Source organism: Lolium rigidum, chromosome 4 (genome assembly GCF_022539505.1).
Source record: "Lolium rigidum isolate FL_2022 chromosome 4, APGP_CSIRO_Lrig_0.1, whole genome shotgun sequence".
Classification (NCBI taxonomy): domain Eukaryota; kingdom Viridiplantae; phylum Streptophyta; class Magnoliopsida; order Poales; family Poaceae; genus Lolium; species Lolium rigidum.
Genome location: NC_061511.1, coordinates 104,829,802 through 104,842,691, shown reverse-complemented (window position 1 = coordinate 104,842,691; position 12,890 = coordinate 104,829,802). Strand labels below are relative to the sequence as shown.

Genomic DNA, 12,890 nt, shown 5'->3' with positions numbered 1-12,890 from the left:
GTAACAACCATATCTGATTTAGGCAGCATCATATTCTCATGTATGTGAGAAATAGTTCCGAGAAACGAAAGTAGCTGATAGTTAAGTTGTTTGGCACGAGCTCGAGTAATAGGTCCTTGTATTTGTGTGGCTGTAGGTACATCGGTTGTATCAATAGATGGGATGTCCTCATCAGGATGGTGGTGTCATCTGGCGTCGTAGTGGCGTTGGTGGCAGGTCTTGCAAGGTCATTGCATTGATCTCTCCTGAAGATGGGTATGCGGAAGACGGTGGCGGCGAGGACTTCTGGAGCGTGTATGATGGTACGCGTCGAGGGTTTGCCGGACCGGTTGTGCCACCTGCTCGCCATTGGATGACTTGGCGAATCTATTTGTACGATCTGTACATACTTGCTCTATACTACTATATGCAAGGCTCTGATCTGATTCCGCGTCGAGGATGATGAACAGGCCGAGCAAGAAGTCGCGCCATGGCAGGAATTGTCGCGCTCCTCGCCGATAGAAACCTGAAGACAAGGGTGCTCGCCTCGATCTGTTTTAACAGCCACCCTATCATCTTGGGCTTTCGGCAGACATGGCCCCATGGACAAACCAAGGATCAGCAAAACACAGGAGCGGTGTTTCATCTACTGCGCCGATGTTGGCGGGTCTCAGCGGCATGGTGCAGCGGAGCCTCGGAGACGGACTCAGCGTGATGGACGTGCACAAGATGGTGGTGCCGTCTGGCATCGTGGTGCCGTTGGTGGCAGGCCTCGCAAGGTCATTGCATTGATCTCTCCTGAAGATGGGTATGCGGAAGACGGTGGCGGCGAGGACTTCTGGAGCGTGTATGATGGTACGCGTCGAGGGTCTGCCGGACCGGTTGTGCCACCTGCTCGCCATTGGATGACTTGTCGAGGCCTTCAGTTTTTTTATGATGCGCGTTGGTGTGATGTCAGGGTGTTGGCTCTATTCTTTGCCCCCCGCCCCCCAATTGGTGATGTAGGATTAGCGAGCTATCGTTTGTTTTGGTGGCTTCAGTTCGATCTTTTTAATCGTTCTGGAACACTTATACCTGGAGGAAGTCATCTGGCGGAGCGGTGTTTCATCTACTGCGCCGATGTTGGCGGGTCTCGGTGGCATTGTGCAGCGGAGCCTCGGAGGCGGATGCAGCGTGATGGACGTGCGTTGGATGGTGGTGCCGTCTGGCGTCGTGGTGGCGTTGGTGGCAGGCCTCGCAAGGTCATTGCATTGATCTCTCCTGAAGATGGGTATGCGGAAGACGGTGGCGGCGAGGACTTTCTGGAGCGTGTATGATGGTATGCGCCGAGGGTCTGCTGGACCGTTTGTGCCACCTGCTCGCCATTGGGCGACTTGTCGAGGCCTTCTGTTTTTTGATGATGCGCGTTGGTGTGATGTTAGGGTGTTGGCTCTGTTCATTGATCCCCCGCCCCCATCGGTGATGTAGGATTAGCGAGCTATCGTTAGTTTTTGTGGCTTCGGTTCGATCTTTTTAATTGTTCTTGTAAGGTGTTGTGAATAATCTAATAAAAAAAGGCGTGTGCATCCCTTGGATGCAGAAGCTGGGGTGATATTTCCCCTATTTGGAAAAAAATGATCTCTCGTTCCATGACCGGTTATCGGCATGATCTAGGTCGTAATAGTGGAAGCTAGATGGGAGGAGTTCAATAACACATGTGATTCCCTGCTGATCTAGGTTAATACTATCATTTATAAGATCGGGGATAGTCATTACTTAATCAAGTATTCAAGTTTGTGTCGGATGCAACAAGAAGGTTCAGTTTTGCGTCACTTTGTTGTTCTTGGTGAAAGCTACCGAACTCCATCTCTTTATGTTGGTACCGGATGTTGCCCTTGACGAGATAGCATTGCATATCTACCTAATGATGGAAAGTACATACATTCTACATTATCAACCTCAGTATTAAACACTTGAGCATCATGGTTAATCCTCTTTGCATTTCCAGAAATCTATCTAAATCTTATGATTTATATATTACCGTAACATGCATATCCACCAGCTTCAGTGTGATATTACTTTCTTCGTGCTTTTAAAAGTACTGTAATGCATAACTTGGTGAAATACGAGCAACAAAATTCTACGGATTGGACCCTTTAGGCACAACTACATGGGCAATTCTGTCCAATTTTTTTTTTAATAATGAACGCTTTTATTACTCAAAACAAGCAATTACACCCGGTCTCTGCATAGCAAGATGCACACAGCCATCAAAGTCTGAGGAGCAATTCTATCCAATATATATGATGAACAGTAAGATGGAACGAAGTAGAGATGTTGAGGAAATTCATATCACACAAGCACCTCGTCCAACATCATGCGTGAAGTGAACTTATATGAAAATATGTTTCTTGCCTAAGCAGCATGTTCTTTTTTGGAACAAAGAGGGAGAGAGAAAAAAGTAAAGATCTTATCATCCAAAAAATTCAGTCATTTTACCGGTTGTGAAATTAGCCAAACAAATTCAATAAAAATTAAATCAGTAGCAACGCACGGGCAAATATGCTAGTCTCTGATAAATCCTGTATTTACGGATTCGGAATCCGCTGGCGCAGAACATAGCCCGTAAACAAAAACTGTAAAACGTTACAGTTTTCGTTTACGGGCTGCGATCCGTAAACCAGTTTTCAGTTTGCATTTTTACGATCTCGGCTGAAGATGCTACGTGGCAAACGACCATTGTTCCTCGTCGGTCCCACTGGCTACTCACCTATCAGCGTGGCACCAAGCCGACAACGACCTCCCTTCGAGTGACCTCTCTCTGCAACCAATTACAAGCCACTTCCAGCTCGCTGGAGCTCTAGTAGCATCCGGTGGGAAACTGTTTACTGTACTTTACCTTTTCACCAATTCTACTGCCAGATCTCACAAAGCGTCCGTTGCCAGCCATTAATTTCACGCAAGAAAGGAACATCGGCACCAGGTTGGTAGAAGCAAGAAGGAGGCCGGGGATTGGAAGCGGATGCGTGCACGGTGATCGATGAGGGTGAGGGGGCTGGCGATGAGCGGCGGCGGCAGGGAGATGGCGGTCTCCGCCGCCTTCACGGCGCTCCTCGTCGTCTCCATCCTCTTGCTCCCGTCGCTCCTCCTCACCAGCGGCAGGTACGGTCCGTCGACATCCTCCGCCAAGGCGGACTGGCCGTTCCTGGACGGCGGCGGCGGCCAAGGCTATCCGGTGTCGTTCGCGTACCTCATCTCGGCGTCGACGGGGGGCGCGGAGGCGGCGGCGAGGGTGCTGGCGGCGCTGTACCACCCGGCCAACAGCTACCTGCTGCACCTGGACCGGGAGGCCCCCGCCGAGGAGCACCGACGGCTATCGGAGCTGGTGTCTGGCCAGCCGGTGTACGGGCGCGTGGGGAACGTGTGGATCGTGGGGAGGCCCAACCTGGTGACCTACCGCGGGCCGACCATGCTGTCCACCACGCTCCACGCCATGGCGGTGCTCCTCCGCCTCGGCCGCCGGTGGGACTGGTTCGTCAACCTCAGCGCATCCGACTACCCGCTCGTCACCCAGGACGGTGCGTGCGGAACAATCCGTATCTTCTATAGCTGTGTCTGAATACTGGATTTTGATTCGCTCTGTCTGAAATTGCAGATTTGATGGAGGCCTTCTCGCGGCTGCCGAGGGATCTCAACTTCATACAGCACACCAGTCGCCTGGGCTGGAAGATGTAAGCACTTAATTTCCTTAATTGTAGCGAATTGGAATTCAACACAGTATTGAATCGAATTTGAAACGCGGTAGCTGTGCAGAAAGAAGCGGGTGCAGCCGGTGATCCTGGACACAGCCCTATACGAGGCCGACCGGTCGGTGCTCCTCCGCCCTTCGCGCAACATCACCACCAACCGCCGGAGCCTGCCCACCTCCTTCAAGCTCTTCACCGGTACGTACCACCACCACCACCACGCCGTCAATATCCGCCGTGAAATAATTTCGTACTGCAAGAGAAGTGTGCGTGTTGGCCACCGATTAGCAGTTCGCTTTTCTTCAACTCTCGATCATTGGACGGTACGGTACGGGCCCGTGATTTTACTCGCATTGTTTTGGGCTGTCCGTGTCATGGCCATTACTGGCACAGGCTGGTTCTTGATTCCGAGACTTTAATTTGTGGTCGAAACAGCAATACGAGGCGTCACAGGTGACACAACTGGTACGGATCGAGACGCGACTCCTACTATACATCTGTACATGTTGCTAGAATCAGCACAAGTAGTACTAGTACATCCACGATTTTAGCACAGAGTGGAACCTTTTCTAAAACGCCATCTGGGGTCAACGGATGGAGAAGGAGCAAGTGTGTTGTGTGCATATTTAAAAAAAAAAAAAGTGTGTTGTGTGCATTTGCAGAGAGAGCAGAGAGAGATTAAAGGGTGTAACATTAGCTAGTAACATTTACTATTCTATGTTAATATCTCTATAGTGGTAGTATCATAGGTGTAGTAACATAAAATGTTACATTTACTAAGTTGTAGACTCATCTTGCTTTAAACTATGTGATGTGATGGTAACGTATCTATTTACCACTATGCTATTTAGTTAGCATTGCATATTGTTCATGTTGCTCCTCACGATGGGTAGTAGGTGCTCATAGTGCGAAGTAACTTAGACCAGTAACATGCCATGTTACTAGTTAAGTTACTACCTCCATAGTGAGTAGTAACTTAGATGTTGTTTCATGCATTGTATCATTTATTACGTTGTAGATTCATGTTGCTTTGGAATGTGTGATGTTATGGTAAGAGCAAGTACAATAAGGTACAGTCAGCTGGCTATAAGAGATAAAATATTATAAATTTGCTTAGTTGGAGGAGAGAGATTAGGAGAGAGAAGAGGAGTGGGCTCTTATCTTATAGCCAGCTCTAGCACGTGCTCCTAGGCACTATGTGAGACTAAAAGGTGGGCCATGTATTGTAAAAGTACTACACTTTTATAGCTCACTATTGTATATGTTGGCTCTAAGTTAGCTATAGATGACATGGCACTTGGCTTATAGCCAGCAACTGGCTATACTATTGGAATTGCTCTAACATAGCTAGTCACCACCCCACTCTCTTTCTTCAATTATTGTCATGTCATGTCATCAAAATACCTTAAAATGTGTGATGTTATGTTATCCCTCACTATAAGCAGTCTTACGTATGATTTGTTAGTACTCTGTCCACAAACAACTGTCCGTGCGGGGTTTTCAAAAAATATTATCAAATGGGGCAACAATTAGATTGGAAAGATACAAATCAACATATCTTTAATTTAATCACCTCCAATAAGCTAAAGGCATGTAGAAAACAAAAATAACCCGTGCTGAATATTATTAATTTGATTTCCATGCGTTAAGAGAAAAGAAATTTTTGCTACTTTAAAATATATTGAAACCATAAAAGTACACTCTTTCCTAAACAAAATTTAAGGCTAAACGTGGAGGGAGGAAGTAGATCTGAATCAGCGAAGGTTATGGTTTTATCTTGTCGGTTCATGCTGCGCTGGAATTCGCAAAATTCAGGAAGACCAACAAATGCGTTGCGCTGTTGCTTTGACAAAACAAAAGCTCTAGTACCTTTTCATTTTATATTTTGGATCGGCGATTGCTTCCGAGAAACGGCAGGTATGCCGACATTCACGTGCCTTTTCATTTCATATTTTGGATCGGCGATTGCTTCCGAGAAACGGCAGGTATGCCGCCATTCACGTGCCGGCACCACCAACAGGGAGTTTTAGCAAATCAATCGTAGCACTATTATTTGCCTCTATTGCAAGTTCTACCGATAATTAATTTGGTTAAAAAAAACGATCAGCCTAAGGTAGGGAGCGAACCGTTTTTCTCTCGCCCATGGCGATAGCAGGGCGACCTAGGTCGTGACGGCCGCCGCCGCCGAGGCGGCTGTGTTCTCCGGTATACTTCGGAATCTGTCCCCGTTTAGGGTTTTCGTTCTCCCCTGGAGTCCATCTGGCGGTGAGTATCAGTTATCTCCGGTCTGATTTGTTGAGGAGTAGATTGGTTGTTCGGTTGGTTCTTGTCTGATGGTATCAATCGCTGCTGGATCTGGTCTGCTCGTTTTTGGTGTTGCTTCCGAGAAGCTGGTCTAGGCTTCTGCTTTGGCTGTGAGCTGTGGGCTGATCGGTTGCTTGGTTTCGTCACGCCCCGATCTGGGCAAGTTTTTGAAGACTGTGAGGGAGTGCGTGGCTTGGCTGATTGGCTTTGATTCGTGTGCAATTTCTCTAGGGACGCTGCGTGTCCCAGTGAACATACTCAGTCTGAATTGCCGGGGTTTGGGGCAGTCCCAGGCAGTTCAAGAAGTGAGCAGCTTAATACAGCTGCATCGACCATCCTTAGTCTTTTTATCAGAGACTAAGATGTCAGATAAGAAGGCGCAAAATCTTAGATTCAATTTTGGTTTTGATAATGCGTTTGGAGTAAAAAGTGAAGGGTTAAGTGGTGGCCTAGTGTTGTTCTGGAATAATGATTCAGTGGTGTTAGTGAAGTCTTTTAGCCGTTCACACGTTGATGCTAAAGTAACAAATGATTGCACAGGAAGTGGAGAATGGCGTTTCACTGGTTTTTATGGTGATCCTGTGAGAGCTAGAAGGAAACGGAGTTGGGAGCTGCTCAAATACCTGAGGAAGGAATTTGATAACCCATGGTTTTGTGTGGGAGATTTTAATGAAGTCCTCTGTTCTACCGAACAATTGGTGGGAACAATAGGGAGAATTGGAAGATGGAAGGTTTCATTGAAGCAGTTGAGGAGTGTAGGTTCTCAGATCTGGGCTATTCTGGTCTTCCCTACACGTGGGACAACAGACAACAAGGTGCTAGAAACATCAAAGTCAGGCTGGACAGAGGTTTGGGTGATAATCGATTCCTTGAGGCATTTGATAATACGACTGTCAAGCATATTCAAACTACTGAATCTGATCATTGTGCTCTTTTAATAACTATAAATAGATCGGACTGGTTACAGGGGGAGGGGTGGCTAAACCCTTCCGGTTTGAAAACATGTGGACGCGCCACAATCGGTATGATGAGGTGGTGACAGAGGCCTGGCAGGAGAATCATTCTGGGTTAGCTGGTGTCCAAGAATCTTTGAGGCGAGTTTGCTCTTTGCAATGTTTTATATAAGTTAGCTTCAAAGGCTATTTCGATGAGACTACGTCCTATTCTTGAAGAAATTATTTCGGAGGAACAGAGTGCCTTTGTCCCAGGAAGATTAATCATAGACAATGTGTTGACGGCTTATGAAAGTATACACTATTTGAAAAGGAAGAAAGGCAAGATTGGAGCTTGTGCGGTGAAACTTGACATGGCCAAGGCCTATGATCGAGTGAAGTGGATTTATCTTCGAGTCATAATGTTGAAACTTGGTTTTTCACAGGAGTGGACTAACCTAATTATGAAGTGTGTTGAATCAGTGATACATTCGGTGCGAGTGAATGGACATATTTCAGATTTCTTCAAACCCACACGGGGAATTAGGCAAGGTGATCCTATGTCACCCTATCTTTTTCTCCTTTGTGCAGAGGGTCTGAGCAGTGTGTTAAAGTTTAGTGGGCCACAATATTTATCAAGAGGAATCCGAGTGGGTATTCATGCGCCATGGGTTTCTCATCTACTTTTCGCCGATGACTGTTTGGTGTTTACTCAAGCTACGGAAGCAGGTGCAAGAAGGATATTTGATATCTTGGATACGTATAGGTTGGGTTCGGGCCAACTTGTAAATCGTACCAAGTCAGCAATTTTCTTTAGTGTGAATTGTACTACAGACATGAAACAGATTGTTCATACAGAATCAGATATAGCGGCCGAAGCGCTAGTAGAGAAATATCTTGGTCTTCCTACAGCTCTTGGAAGATCTACTGATGCACAATTTGAGCACATCCTTACACGAGTCAAAAAACTAGCTAACGGATGGACACCTAAAACCCTATCATCTCCTGGTCGAGAGGTGCTAGTCAAGTCGGTATGTCAAGCCATTCCGACGTACTCCATGAGCTGTTTCAGACTTTCAAAGAAGTTGTGCAAGAAACTAACTAGTTGTGTAGCCAGATTTTGGTGGGGCGGCAATGAAAAGAAAAGGAAAATTCATTGGAAAAAGTGGAAGGATATTGCAATTCCAAAAGAAAATGGTGGGATGGGTTTCAGGGATTTCCAACTTTTTAATCAAGCCATGTTGACTAAGCAAGGTTGGAGGTTGATCACTAAACCAGACTCACTTTGTGCTAAAGTTTTGAAAGGAAAATATTTTCATGATAGGGATTTCATGACAGCAAGGAGGAAAAGAAATTCCTCGCATATTTGGAATGCCATCCTTTATGGGAGAGAAGCATTAAGCAAGGGCTTAATAAAGCGTATCGAAGATGGTAGTTCTATTCGTGTTTGGGAGGACCCCTGGATTCCTGGAAACTACTCACGGAAGCCATTGGTTAGAAAGGATAGTGCAGAGGTAATTATGGTAAGCGAGTTAATTGATGCAGAATCTGCTAGGTGGATTGACGAAAAGCTTCAAGCAAACTTTGAACTTGTCAATATAGCTGCTATTCGTGCCATACCTATTAGTAATTTTTCTGAAGATGACTGGGCATGGGAGCTAGAGAAGAGTGGACATTTCACTGTACGGTCTGCATACAAGATGCTGGTAGCTGAACAATGTGATAATGACAGTCCATCTTCGTCAGGATCTTCTTCTTCTCTCTGTTGGAAGAAGGTCTGGAAACTCCAAGTGCCGCCCAAAGTTAGAGCCTTTTGGTGGCGTGTGATAAAAGGTTTTGTACCGTGTCGGCAAACTCTGAAATTGCGACACATGGAACAAATTGGCTTTTGCAAAACTTGCGGTGCAGATGAGGAGACGACATTTCACGCTCTGTTTGAGTGTACGTGGGCTCGACGTTTTTGGGAGGGACTACACAAGGCAATAGGTGTTAAATTACCAGTACTTCATCGAACATCTTGGGCAACAGATCTGATCGATGGTAAGATTTTAACTAAAGAGCAAGCATGCTACATTCTCTGTGGTGCTTGGGCTGTTTGGTCTGAACGGAATGCCATCTGGCATGGGGAAGGTGGTCGTTCCGTACAACAATCAGTACGATGGGCTACAGAAACTACTTTTGACATGCGAGAGGCTGGGAGACCGAAGATTCAGAAACCTGTTGTAGATCGAGGAAGATGGAAGCCTCCTGATAGTGGGTTTATTAAAATCAATGTTGATGCGGGCTATAATGCAGACCAGAAAAATGGATCGGTGGGAGTTGTGGTACGGAATCATGAAGGCATGCTCTTGAGAGCTACGGCTCTATGGTTTGCTCATGCAGCAAGTGCGCTGATCCTAGAAGCTGAAGCTGTCAGAGCTGGAATTCGTCTTGCCATCGACATGGGGATTCAAAGGGTCATCATTGAAACTGATGCCTTAGAGGTAGTTAATCTCTGGAAGGAAAAGGGCACAGGTAGATCGATTATTACCAGTATATGCCAAGAAGTTAGGGAACTTAGCGGGTTTTTAGCTAGTTTTGAGTTAAATCATGTAAAGAGACATGCCAATGAGGCTGCTCACATCTGTTCTCATAGAGCTAGTCCTGATAGAACGAGGTGCTTGTGGATTAATTTCACTCCATCATTCCTTGCTAGTATCCTTGCAAAGGATTGTAACACCGCTATATAATCAATAAAGTTCCCGATTCGCAAAAAAAAAAAATTAATTTGGTTCTAGGTTGGCTCTATAACCATTGGATTTAGAGCAGCTCCAGCCGTTCTCCTTAAAAATCGCGCTCGGGTGCGGCTACCAATTTGTTTTTCACGCTGGCGCGGCCCAACTTCCCATCCGGCATCCTCAGATCGAACACAATAGAATGGGAGGCTAGTGGAGGCGCCTGACGGCTGGAAACTCGCCGCGGGTCAGCATTGGCAGCGAGATGTGCCTACATATTTCCGCTAGTTCCGACGATTCCCGCTTACATCTTTCCGTTCTTTCCACTGCTTCCCGCCTTTTTCACCGCTTCCCTAGTTCTACAGATTTCTCTCTCATACATATGGCGTCCGGGACCTTGCCCTCACCCGCGGGAGGTGGAGGCGCTAAGCGCCTCCAACTACCCGTCGGGATTCTGGCGCATGAGCGCCGGAGGCGTACCGGTCTCCCCCGGCCCCTAAGGCGCAGCTCAGCGTGCGGCCATCACCTACCACTACTACGTCGAGCTCACCCTCGAGCAGCGCATGTATCCCCGCTAGGATCCCGACAACGCCGCAACTTGGGACGCCTTCTTCGACAATCGCCGGGATATGGAGCTCGCCAGGTACGAGGGGGATGGGCCGCCTCCCGTGGACAACAACAAGGCCGGCCGGTGGCTGTGGTAGGGCAGCCGGCCCCTCGAGGGTGTGATGAACCACATCTTGGCGAGCGACTAGCCCCGCCTGCGATACCCTCACTTCCAGCTGCCGAAGAAGAGTGCGGCGGCTTTGTCATCCGGGCGCCCTCTCCCCCTCCCCCCCAGCCGGAGGGACTGGACTGGAAGGCGCTGCTGGAGTAGTGCCCCGGCGACCCGAAGGATTTCCCGGGCCAACGCATGGCCATCCATGCCTCCTTGAAACCGCCAATGGCGTCGCCGGTGGAGGCTGGCCGGTCCTGGTGGGAGGAGGAGCAGGCCTACCGTGCACGTTGTGGCGACGATGACCTAGGTTGCAGCCGCTGCAGCCATCTGGCCCCGCCGCGTGCGCCACCACAGCCTCTGCGGATGCAACCATCACTGCCGCCTTGTAGGTTTGAGCCGTGCCCGGCGAGCGATGACGACGGCTCCTCCGACGACAATGACGACGACTTCTAGTAAATGTATTATAGGCCTAGATATGAACATGACTAGTCTTTTATTTATAATGGAAAAATAATGATTTTATTTGAAATGTACATCATTTGTATGGGGTCACAGCTGGGGACAGACCGGCCCCTATTTTGTGTTTAGAACGGAAGCCCCCTACATAGATCAAAAATGGGCACCGCCGGAGTCTACATGGGAGAGGAGTGGAGATGCTCTTACCTTGTGATCTGTGCACATGAGGATTGCATATGGATGTAATAATTACATATTTTTCTTAAGTGCACATGAAATTGAGTGATCGAATATTACGTTACTTCAAGGTCGATTGAAAATTACGGTTTAGCATCAGAAGTGATAAAATATATAAAAAAATATGGTGCCATTTTTTCCTGTAAAAACTTAAAATTGGGTAGTATATAGTAGTATTATTTACGCGAACATGCGACGGAAAGTATCATTTCTCCTGAGCACCAGTGCTCTCATCGTTCAAATAAATTTAAAATCATGGTTTACAAGTTTTAAAAAAATCTGAAAATAATTCTGCACATAGTTAGTGTTGTATCCCACAAGCATGTAAAATCGTGACTTGAAATTCTTTGTATTGTGGGCTACACAAAAATGAAAAATCTGATAAATTTTGGGGATTTGAAACATACTTCTACAGATCTACATTTTTGTTATTTTTTTACAGCTCAGAATACAAAGTATTTGGAATTGATATTTTACACGTTTGTGGGATAATTCATGAACTACATCTGAATATTTTTTTCAATTTTTTTTAAGACTCACAAATATGGTTTTGAATTTTCTGAACTAACCAGAAGCACTGGAGCTCGGGAGCATGAAATCTGCGTGAATTCTTTGGTAGTAGCAAAGTGACTGATCAATGGACGCATGTGTGTGCGTACGTGCAGGTTCGGCATGGACGATCCTGTCGCGCCGCTTCGCGGAGTACTGCGTGATGGGGTGGGATAACCTGCCGCGGAGGCTGCTGCTCTACCACGCCAACCTCGTCTCCTCGCCGGAGTTCTACTTCCAGACGGTGGCCTGCAACTCCCGCGAGTTCCGGAACTCCACGGTGAACAGCGACCTGCACTTCATCCGCTGGGACACCCCGCCCAAGCAGCACCCGCTCAACCTCGGCCCCAAGGACTACCGCCGGATGGTGCTCAGCAGCGCCGCCTTCGCCCGCAAGTTCAAGCACGGCGACCTCGTGCTCGACAGGATCGACCGGGAGATCCTCAAGCGCCGCCCGCCGCCCCGCGACAACGACGACGTTGATGAAGCTCCTGCTGCCGCTGCTGCTCCTGGCCACAGCGGGCAGTTCTTCAGCTACGGCGGGTGGTGCTCGGAGGTGGGGTTGTGCTCAAACCCACGGGAGCCTGACAGGAAGGGGGTCATCAAGGCCGGCGCTGGGTCCAGAAGGCTCACCGTCATGCTGAACAAGATGTTGTCTGAAAGAAACTTCAGGAAGCAGCAGTGTAGATGAATGATCGAGGCTGCTACCAACTATATTGGTCTAACTCTGATGATCTGATCGAACATATGTCATGTTGTACAGAAAGAGAAAACAGAAAAGGATTTAAGGCAATTTTGGCTGAGAGGAGTTTAGAGATACTACTGCAGATCACAAATTTGTTCAGCTTGCATGCTTTTGTTTCCACTTTTTTGTTGGAGAAATTACAGCGCTCATGGATTTCATCACTCATCCAAGTCATAGGCATGCTGAATGTTCCGCACATTTGACATCTTACACAACACAAATAAATCAAAAAACTAAAATACTCCCACTAGATAAAATCACAATCGTAGGGCGGCTTTAAATTATTGTCATTTTTCATATAAAAATATATACAACACAAAACCAAAACTATAAGTGTATTATGCTCTTTAAGAATAAAGAATCTAGTGACATCAATTTCATTCACATAAACACAAATTGACATTGCAATAGCTAACAAAAACCATGTCTTAACTATAAGCAAATATGTCTAATATTTTGTCATGGAGGGCGTAAAGGAATTTAAAAATAATTATGACGAAAGTTTACCAGAATCATCAATGTTAGAAACCA

The 12,890-nt window shown here is 46.9% G+C and overlaps 1 protein-coding gene across 1 annotated transcript; it reads left to right on the top strand.

Annotated features, from left to right (window-relative positions):
• Positions 1-2,814: 2,814 nt before the first annotated feature.
• LOC124650208 (beta-glucuronosyltransferase GlcAT14A-like) lies at positions 2,815-12,441 on the top strand. Its single transcript, XM_047189766.1, has 4 exons — positions 2,815-3,536; positions 3,614-3,689; positions 3,772-3,902; positions 11,731-12,441. The coding sequence occupies exons 1-4, from the start codon at positions 2,999-3,001 to the stop codon at positions 12,303-12,305; spliced, it is 1,320 nt and encodes a 439-aa protein (XP_047045722.1). The 5' UTR covers positions 2,815-2,998; the 3' UTR covers positions 12,306-12,441.
• The last annotated feature ends 449 nt before the right edge of the window (positions 12,442-12,890 follow it).

Coding starts and splice junctions, on each gene's coding strand:
- LOC124650208 (XM_047189766.1), top strand. CDS start 2,999: ATGAGGGTGAGGGGGCTGGCGATGAGCGGCGGCGGCAGGGAGATGGCG. Junction 3,537..3,613: donor CCCGCTCGTCACCCAGGACG/GTGCGTGCGGAA, acceptor CTGAAATTGCAG/ATTTGATGGAGGCCTTCTCG. Junction 3,690..3,771: donor AGTCGCCTGGGCTGGAAGAT/GTAAGCACTTAA, acceptor GTAGCTGTGCAG/AAAGAAGCGGGTGCAGCCGG.